General features: G+C 44.8%; 1 protein-coding gene across 1 annotated transcript in view; it reads left to right on the top strand.

Annotated features, from left to right (window-relative positions):
- The window catches only part of UBR7 (ubiquitin protein ligase E3 component n-recognin 7), a 17,102-nt gene extending 7,617 nt beyond the window's left edge, over window positions 1–9,485 (top strand). Inside the window, exons 7-11 of the mRNA XM_006741072.3 lie at window positions 1,166–1,374; window positions 1,552–1,701; window positions 2,222–2,384; window positions 3,599–3,660; window positions 7,247–9,485. Of these exons, the coding sequence (XP_006741135.1) occupies window positions 1,166–1,374; window positions 1,552–1,701; window positions 2,222–2,384; window positions 3,599–3,660; window positions 7,247–7,339 (677 nt within the window). The 3' untranslated portion in view covers window positions 7,340–9,485. The remainder of the gene's footprint in view (window positions 1–1,165; window positions 1,375–1,551; window positions 1,702–2,221; window positions 2,385–3,598; window positions 3,661–7,246) is intronic.
- Window positions 9,486–10,333: the final 848 nt, after the last annotated feature.

Here is a 10,333-nt window from a genome sequence, read left to right as displayed (position 1 = left end):
ATAAGTTGTTCTTAAATAGTAAAATGTTCCCTAAAGGTGAGAAGGGCAAGACATTATGAGGTCAGAGCAGCAGACACTATGAGTAACTGCCACACAAAAAATAAATTAAGTAACACATTTACATTACCAGTAAAATTTAGTTCATGACCTGAACTGAAACCAAGAGTCAGAGCTTACCCGACTGAGCCACCCAGGCACCCCTCTTCTCTTTTTAACATTATTTCTGCCTCTATATCCATTCTTTTTCATTTCTTCCTCTCATAAAGAAAAGCTGGTTGTTTTTTTCAAAACTACCCTACCACCTGTGTTTGCAGTTAAACCTCTTCCCACTGCTTCTTGCTTCCTGAGGTGTCCCACCTCTTTTTACCATCTGCAATGTTTTTCTTTTTCCTTTATATATAAAGTGCTTAAGTAGTGATTGACATTTTAATTTGTTATTTTAATTTATTTATTTTTAAAGATTTTATTTATTTGGGAGAGAGGGACAGAGATCGCGAGAGAGGGAGCACGAGTGGGAAGGAGAGGGAGAAGTAGGCTCCCTGCTGAGCAGGGAGCCAGATGAGGGGCTCAATCCCAGAACCCTGGGATCATGACCTGAGCCAAAGGCAGACAGTTAACTGACTGAGCCACCCAGGTGCCCCAAAGATGTATTTATATAAGTAATCTCTATGCCTAGTGCGGGGCTTGAACTCACGACCATAAGATCTAGTTGCATGCTCTTCCAACTGAGCCAGTCAGGTCGCCTGTGATTGACATTTTTAAATGAACTGTTCAGGGGTGCCTGGGTGGCTCAGTCATTAAGCGTCTGCCTTCGGCTCAGGCCATGATTCCAGGGTCCTGGGATCGAGCCCCACATCGGGCTCCCTGCTCGGCGGGAAGCCTGCCTCTCCCACTCCCCCTGCTTGTGTTCCCTCTCTCGCTGTGTCTCTCTGTCAAATAAATAAATAAAATCTTAAAAAAAAAAAAGAACTGTTCAATTACTTTGAACTCTGGATTAGGCAGGCATAATCTAAAAAAGAGTTGATAATTCCCTTCTGTTTATTCCAGAGGTTAAGGTTGACTTTCTCTTTTTCCAGATTCTGAAATATTTTTTAATCAGGCTAAGTGATTTCACTGTTTAATAGACCTCTGGATATGTGTGTGTTTCTGTTCATTGAACCCACAGTAACCAAAGTATCTGCAGAGGATGACGGGTTGGTGCTGAATGTTGATGGAATAGGTGATCAGGAAGTCATCAAACCTGAAAATGGAGATCATCAAGATAGTACCCTCAAAGAGGATGTTCCAGAACCTGGACAGGATGCTGTCGAGGAAGTTAAAGTGGAGCAGACTAATGAACCATGTACCAGCTCTAGTTCTGAATCTGATCTCCAGGTAACATACGAAGTATGAGCCATAAAAGAAAGCAAGCTTAAGTAAAATGAATGCTGGAAGCTCCGTAGCTTTGGATTTCAGCTGTACCCTTTGCATAAAGAAATTCCTTTCTACAGTCTGAGCTCTGAAAACTGTGGTAGTGTAAAAAACACACTTCAAAATTTAATTTTATTTCAGACAGCGTTTAAAAATCAGCATCTCAACCCGGAATCACAGGCTGGCTGCAGACTTCAAGAGCTTAATGCTCAGCAGTTTCTAAAGAAAGACACTGCCACCTATTGGCCCGTGAACTGGCGCAGCAAGTTATGTGCCTGCAGAGATTGTGTGGTGAGTTCTTGGTCAGGGTCACCGTTACTGTGTTTATTCTGGACCGATGCCTCAGATGGGGCCGTCCGGAAAATATATTGGGGAAAGTGAGGCTAGGACTGTAGAGGACTCTCAAATATTTTATATTAAGGAAATTTATGAAATGCTACTTGCAGTCTGACTGCTTGCAGAAGAAATTCAGAATTACGTAGTACTTTCTATTTACTTATCTTCATTTTGGTGGAAAATAGAAATGTCATAGAATTTGCTTGGAAATAAAAATTGCCTGAAAGTTACAGCGAGTCCGTGGTTTTTAAACAAAGATCTGTTTAGACCATGCAATACCTACTGGGAAGTTGGGAGGTTCCTAAAAGAGATTTGGGTAAGAAGACTAAATCACTCAAGCGGTTCTGTACTAAAGGCTCAGGTTTTCTGGCAGTGAATTTAAAAACATTAAATAAATTTTTAGGTGATTCTCATGAAGTTGACTTTCTGAGAAGGACATACAGTTCTAATGGGAAACTGGTTTTATTTTTTGAAGAAAATGTATGGCGAGCTAGATGTCCTGTTCCTGACAGATGAATATGACACAGTTCTGGCTTATGAAAACAAGGGCAAGGTCGACCAGGCAGCTGACAGGAGAGACCCTTTAATGGACACCCTTAACAGCATGGACAGAGTCCAGCAAGTGGAACTTATTTGCGGTAAATGCTGGTTGAACAAAAATTCACGAAGTTCATAAGATTTCCTTCACTCTTAAAACATGTATAGGGAGGACCACTAATACCTGTTGTTTTCATTTAATACAAACAAAGTTTAAAATTGGATTTACGAAGTAGCCTTCAATTACACTTGCCTAATTGTAGTGTTGCCGGGTGTTTAACCATTGTTACCAGAGTCAGAGTTACGTGCTAGAATCGTTACGTGCTTGAGAAACCTTGATGTGTGCTGTTTTGATTCATGGTAGATGTATGAGTAAAGAGTAATAGAAAATCAATATCTTTTTCCATCCATTGAAATAGTTTTCATTGAACATTACGGGTCCTCTTTTTGACAGTCGTTCAGGTTGCTCCAGGAAACCACCCCAGGGGAGAATATCCCTAAGCCCTTCATGGCAGGCCTTTACAGATTTTCCCCCAGCATGCCCAGCTGACTTTGGTCATTTCCATCCCCGCCGGTCTCTGCTCGATGCCACCACCTTGGTGGCGTGATCATTTCTGTCTTTTATTTTTAACTGTTTGATGAATTTCCTTTGTCTCTATTAGACTAAAAGCCTTTTGAGGATGGAGGCTGCATCGGAAAGATTTTTGTAGGCCTCAGGGTGCCTCATATATAATAGAAACTGTTAAGTGAGTGAATGAGTTTTAAAACTTAATGTTTGACAAGTCCAAGATTATTTCAACTACTAGGATTCCGGAGAGATAGGAAGCCCTTTAAAAAATTCTTAGCTAATCTTTTTGGGCCTGAGGATTTTTTTTTTTTTTTTGAGTTTGTTGTTGTTGTTGTTGTTTGTTTTTTAAAGAAGTAGGGTGCTAGATATCAAAATGAAAGAACTTGGGAGAAATTGGCAACAAGTTTTTTTTTTAAATTAATTTATTTATTTTAGAGAGAGAGAGTATGAGCAGGAGGGGTAGAGGGAGAGGGAGAATCTCAAGCGGACTCTGTGCTGAACGCAGAGCCTGATGCGGGGCTCGATCCCAGGACCCTGAGATCATGACCTGAGCCTGAAACCAAGAGTTGGACCCTTAACCGACTATGCCACCCAGGCGCCCCATGGGAGCAAGTTTCTATGCATGTTTCACTTCGAGAAAAGTTTAAATTATTAACCTACTCAAGTGTTAGTGGGAAAGAAGTACTTTGTTTCTAAAAGCAAATGACTTGTCTAAAGTTTACTACCTTTTTTGTTGTTTTGATTTAGAATACAATGACTTGAAGACTGAACTTAAAGACTATCTCAAGAGATTTGCTGATGAAGGCACGGTATGTTGAGTTAAAGAACTTTAATCGTAGCCCTGTATGTTCTGAATAAACTATTTTCTTGGATGAAGAAATGACCGTGTATCTTAAACTGGATACTTGGGTGGTGAATGCAGGCAGAACTAAGGGAAATCAGTGAGAGGTGGGGAAAGAAGGGCCTGGCCATGCTGGGAGTCCTTTTCAGCCCTGCGCCGGAGGGAATGAGGGGCGGAGCGGCCACACACAGTCTGGAGAGAGTTCGAATAGCTGAGGAGCAGGCCAGGACGTCAGCCATCCTGATTCTGCCCATCCTGACATTCAAGCAGAGATCCTTGGAGGAGGAAGGAGAAATGACCAGGCAAGGAAAAACTAATGCCAGACCCCTCTTTTTGGATTTTGGATTCTATAGTTTAGAATAAAAGAACTTCAAAATTGGGGCTAGAACATTTTTCTTGCTAGTAAGAGAGACTATATACTTTTAAGGGTGACACTGATTCTAAAATGTGTAATATTTAAAATAGTCTTCCAGATGAATTTACAAATACTTCCTAGCTCTTTACTGTTCATACATTTGTGACAGAATGGTTTTCTGAAATACGTTTTCTATCCTCCACAGGCAGATATAAAACAAAATTTAACTTTTTTGTTGGCCTAAGACTGTCCTTGTGGACGGTTTGCTCTGCTGTGTCCAGACACAGAAATCAAGTCAGGTGTGTTTCTGGCCACTGCTGAGGAAGTGTGCTGAGACTTGCTCTCTTGGGAGGAGTCTTTGCCAGCCTGCTAGAGACCACTTTCTCCTCGCTCTTAAAAGTGGCAAGAACTTGGAGCTGCCTGCATATCTGGACAGGGTCACAGTGCTGCCTTTCTGCAAAATGAGTTGTAAAGTCAGAAGTTAAAAGTTTTCTATGTAGTAGTATTCTCATTTCTTAGAGAATGTTCTTCATTCTCAGCCTCCTGCCTCTCAGCAGCACTTTAACTATAGTTATTCCTGTTCCTCTGGTTAACGTAGACTCACACTTCTCTCTTGCTAGAACTGAGAATGTTCATGGGGCTCCTAGGTGGCTCAGTCGGTTAAGCATCTGACTCTTGGTGCAAGTCTTAATCTCAGGGTCATGAGTTTGGGCTCCACGTTGGGCTCCATGCTGGTTATGGAGCCTATTTAAAAAAAAACAAAAACATAATGAAGAACGTTCACAGTTGTAACTATTTTAACCTTGGAACTTTTTTTATTTATTATTTATAGTTAACACACTATAATATAATATAATGTTATATTAGTTTCAGGTGTCTCTTAACCTCTGCACTGTTAATGGACATTTGAGGTCTTTCAAACGTGTCAAAGCATGTGTGTTCATGAGTCTCATCTTGTCCTTTCTGCTCTTGTGCGGTTTGTGGTCACAAGGCTCTTTATTGATTTTATTACACACACTTGAAATCACGTAAAAGAAAGAACAAGGAATTTTATTCGAAGTCTTCACCTGTAGCCTCAACATACGGAGCTTTGTCATCACTAGGACCGCTTTTTATGAGTCTAACATAATTTTTTTATCTGATGTGATGATTTAAAAAGACAGAAAATATTTTTTATTGTTTGTTCCATGACATTAGTAACTAGATCTTTACAAAAACAAGTAAGAACCTTAGAAAAAAAACAAACGAATAAGAACCTTAAGCTGCAGTAAGGTTAATCTGCTTTGGTTGTATTTGTACAGATAAGAAGTTCTAGATGTTCTCAGATGAGGGACTGCCTTTCATTTTATGTTTGTGTCTGACTATAAAAGAAAGAACACTTAGAAACTACAAAATGTATGAGAAAAACCAATAAAATGATTTATTATTGATCCCCAGTATTTATTCTTTAGCATTTTTACTCTGCATGTTGGCTGTGACCATTTGAGGGTCTAGAAGCTTAAAATTGCACACTCTATTTCGTGCTGTTAGGTCACCTCTCCCAACATCCTTGCAGGAAAATTTCTTTTCTTTTATTGCCTTTTGGTGTTTAGTATTGGTGATCCACCGTAGGGACAGTTCCTTCAGATTGGAATTTCCAAGTGTCCTATATATTAGCATTTTGTAAGGATGAATTTCCAAGCCATTCAGCAAATACAGTAGAGCTTTGAGTTTCAGCATCTCGAGTGGATTAGCCACGCAGATCCTGCATCTGTTATGGGTTCTGATTCTTCACTGGTTGACCAGCTGTTTCACCCTTGGTGCTTGTGAAGCTGGTGTATCAGTTACTAGTCTGTGTTGTTCTTCCATTTAGAGGACTAATAAGTATCTTACCTTACCCCAAGGAAGTCCTCCAAGTTGGCATGGCTGTGTACGTTAGCAGCACTTACCCTTGGGGAGAGAGGGGGAGAGTTTCACTTTATACGCAAGGATTTATCCACTTTCTTACCTTCTCCCCCTCTCTCCCTCTTGCTTACCTGCATTCCCCAGGCTTGCTTTCTCTCTTTCTCTTTCCCTCCCTCTCCCTGCCCCACCGTCATTCCTTCATAACAATATGTTACCTTTGTAATTAAAAAGTAAATTCACAAACCTGTCTGTTTTGATGGACTTCAGGGGGCAGTTAGGTTAGATCAGCTGGAGGTCACATCAGCTGGCTAGACATTCTTGGGGTGAGCAGGGACTCCTTCCAGGTGGTCCCACTTTACTTTTTCATCCATATTGTCCCTTTGTCTTATTTTCTTATTTCTAACATTTTACTTTGCTAATATCATAAACACCTTTGTATGATGCTCTAATCCTTTTTCCAATGAAATGGAAGATAAATTTCTCCTTGCATAAAATGGATATTCCATTTACTAAGCGTGGTGCTTCTTTATTTTTGGCCAATTATTCTTTTTATGTAGCACACATTTCTAATTTTGGACTCATGAAGAGGGCAGAGTTTTTTTCGGTAAAGAAGAAAACACAAATCTCAAGGCAAAACAGACTTTGTTTTCTTTGGGCACTCACACAGAGCTCAAGGACATTCCCAAGAGACAGCTGTGGTCACAAGAGAGGGCAGTGGTCTTGGGAGACCTTTGGGTGCTCAGTGTATGCTGACTCTGCCACTTTCTTTTCAACAAATGGTTTGTGGTTTGGTTTTGTTTTTTAAGATTTTTATTTATTTGAGAGAGAGAGAGAGCACGAGCGGGGGGGAGGGACAGAGGGAGAAGCAGGGTCCCCGCTGAGCAGGGAACCCAACGTGGGACTCCATCCCAGGACCCTGAGATCATGACCTGAGCCGAAGGCAGACGCTTCACCGACTGAGCCCCCCAGGCGCCAGCAACTAATGTTTATTAAGAACTTACTTAAGGCAGTATTCTTAATAAGAGGCGGTGTTTTATCGGCATCAAATCTGATCTGATCTTCCAACGACGCTGTTAGATAGGTGCTGCTTTTATCTCATTTCGTGGGAGGAAGCCCAAGTGGGCCCTGCTCTGCTCTTCTTCTTGGCTGTGTGGCCCCGAGCAGGCCCGCGGCTGTGAGACGGAGCGCTGTAATCAATTCCACATTGAAGGCGTTCTCAGCAGCCACCTCGCTTGCCTCGTTTGTGCAGATCATGACCGGTTATTGCTGTTCCGGAATGCAGAGCCCCTTCCTAATGTGTGCTTTTCACCAACAGGTTGTGAAGAGAGAAGACATCCAGCAGTTCTTTGAAGAATTTCAGTCAAAGAAGAGAAGACGAGTGGACGGCATGCAGTACTACTGTAGCTAGATGGAGGATGGCGCCTTCTCTCGGCCCGGCCTCCGCAGAGGCCGCTTACTGTGCCAGGAATAAAAGGGGCGTATCGCACACCTGGTCCTGTTCTGGCCTCTCCTTGGAGAGGCCTCCCCTCCGGCCTTGAGCTTCCTTTCCTCCTCAGCCACAGTAGCCACAGTGTGGATGCTCATTTCACAACCCGCACCCTCCGACTCCGCAGACCGCAGGCCTGCCACCCGACTACCAAATAACCCCCAGGGTGTTTGCCTCGAAGTTTTAAGCAGTTTGATTTGGTTTTGAGAAAGTAAACTAGTTTCTTTGCTAATGATTTGTTCTTTAACTCCTGAACGTGTCTCCCCTGGCACAGAGCTGTTGTGTCCCGGGCCCTGCTCTGCGGGGCGTGGCAGGAGCCTTCCTCCTGCCCGCCAGAACCCCCCCTAGGTCGCTCACCCCTCTGATCGTGGTGCCTTGGGTCGGCGCTTCCTCAGGCCTGGTCTGCCTCTTCTCCCACATCCCTGCTTTCTCCAGTGTGGTCAGCGCGCAGAGGCGTCTCGAAACTTGCTTCTCCTGGGCCCAGCCTCCAGTGGAGCCAAGGGCCGATGGTTTTCTGGGCTGGATGTCTGTCGTAGGCAGGGAGGCTGGCCGGTGGCAGGATCGAGGAAGCCAACCTTTGTTAGGATTTTTACTAATAAATTTCAAGTGAAACTTCCGTTCACAGTTCTCCTGGCACTAGCATCTTAGAACTTCAGTACTGTAGTGCTCGCAGGGCTTCCTGGACGAAGTCCCTCCGCCTAGAAAACAGACCGGGTACTACCCTGTGAAATCTTGCTGGTTTACAAAGTCCTCTGGATTTCTTTATATTATCAGGGATATTCATAAGCATATAGTAAAAACGGACCTATTTTGATACGGTTCTGTTATGAGAGTTTTCTTAGACTCCAGTAAATTATTATTTCCCCCTTAAAATCTGTGTTGAAGAAAAAAGATACTGGTTTAGCTTACTTGTAGCGAGCAGGGCAGTGAGTGCCCTGTTCCGGAAGAGGCAGGCGGTGTGTTAGAGATTCCAAAGGAGGCCCGAGGCTGCACGAATGACGAGCTTTATGTAAATAAAAGTTAACGTCCACAGCTGGTTCTCTAAGGACCATGAGATCTGCTTTTGAAGAACCTTGTGGACGGTTGTATAAAACCCCATATTTGAGGGGAAGTCCTTTCAGTTGGTATGAAATCTCTTGATGGCCCTCCGTCGATGTGGAAAATACCTTTGATGAGCACAGAGCCCTCGGTTGCTCTCCCTCGGGAGCGACACGGTCACTGCCCACCATAGATGACATGCTTTAAGGTATGGGACTCAGCATCGGAGGCTTTGGGGCCACAGGGTTGCATTCCTTTCCCTGTGTGGGTCCAGTGGCGGCCAGTACCAGCCCCTGGATGAGATGAACTCGGCTCAGAGACCAGCAGGGCCTCAAAGAAACGGTCCAAGCCCTGGTTTTCTGCACCAAGCCTCTTAATTCCAGGTCCCCGCCAGGAGTGCCGTGTGGAGCTAGAAGGGCCTGTGGCCGCAGGAGATGCTTGCGCGCCCTGAGCTGGTCCCTGTAGAGAGGCTAGGGTGCCAAGCTCGGGGCATCTCTGAGATGGTGAACAGGCCCCAGCTTGGGAGCTCTCGTCCGAGTCTGAGGACTTCTGCTCGCCCCGTGCAGGCTTGCGCCAGGCCTTGCGGTGGCCTGCAGGGTCCCGGCTTCCCCGGCGTCGGCTCGAACTGCCACAAGGTTCCGGGGTCCCAGGACCGGTCAGGGCCGCGCCTCGGAGGCTGCGCGGACCCAGGCAGCACAAAGTACACGTCTCCCAGGGCGGAAGGGCTCTTCTAGAAAGGTACTGATCCTTCTTTTACATTAACCAGAAAACCTCTTTTTTTTTTTTAACCTATGTTCACAACCAGTTTTCTTATTGACCGCACGGACTGTCTCTTCTTGGGGAGACGGATTTTGGCCAACATGTGGCAGTTGACATAAATGCATGTTTTATGCAAAACAAGAATATGGGATTAGTTGCTTTTAAGGAACTTGGCCATCGTATGTGCATTTTTGTAGAATTGTTACTGGACTTACAATGATATACTTCAATCAGGTTTCTGTAAAATTTAAATAAAACCAGTTCAACAAAATGGTGGCTTTACAGGTTGTTTTTCATCCTATTTATATGTGCACAGCCCCGTGCGCCCCCCCTCCCCCAACACAGGTTATAAGAGAAATGAATATAATGTGAGTATTCTAGCAGCCATTCCTGCCCTGGGGTCCTGCTCAAGCAGAGGGACTGGTTAACTTCTCTCCTGCTGTTCTAGGAGATGTGGCCTGATCTGAGGTCCACCAGCAGGGCCCCTGCACCCACCCTGGCTTTGCAACCCCTCCTGCAAGGGAGGGTCTGTGATTCCCATTGGGGCCTCGATGAGCAGGGGAACAAAGAAAAGGGCTTGGGTTGTGACCGATGGCAATGTGTTCAGGGACTGCTCCGTGTGGAAGGAGAGAGGCCAGGAGCCCACGGTCTGGGGAAAAGTTGGAGTCGCTATTATTTCAAAAGTAAACATGAAAACAAACCTAAAAGCCAACGTAGAGGCCCATCTTTGGCCTCATCCCAGCTCTTGCCGCCGTGGGAATTATCCAGACATGTGGTCATCAGCATGGCGCGCTAAGCTCAGGTGAATGAAGTGCTGTCTACAGCCCCGAAGCTGCCCACATGTCTGAAGACTCAGGCTTCTATCATCCTCAATGCCAGGAAAGCTGCAGTTCTCCCAGCTCCCGGACTAAAGGACCTTGGTGGGGCGGGAGGAAATTGAGAGCCATCCAAGTACTGCAGGGCCTTGGCAGTGACCTAGTTGGGCTTCCCAGTGAAGAGGAGTGTGGTCTGGGAAACGTGGGAAGTACAGGAAACCAACCCAGTTCCCAGGGGCCAGTGAGGCTGTCTCCCAGTCAGGTCACCTCGAAGTGGCTGCTGGAGGCATGCCTTGGCCTGAGG

This window comes from Leptonychotes weddellii, chromosome 9, assembly GCF_054177405.1.
Source record: "Leptonychotes weddellii isolate Sample4059 chromosome 9, ASM5417740v2, whole genome shotgun sequence".
NCBI classification, from domain to species: domain Eukaryota; kingdom Metazoa; phylum Chordata; class Mammalia; order Carnivora; family Phocidae; genus Leptonychotes; species Leptonychotes weddellii.
This window is presented reverse-complemented; position numbering and strand designations above follow the sequence as displayed.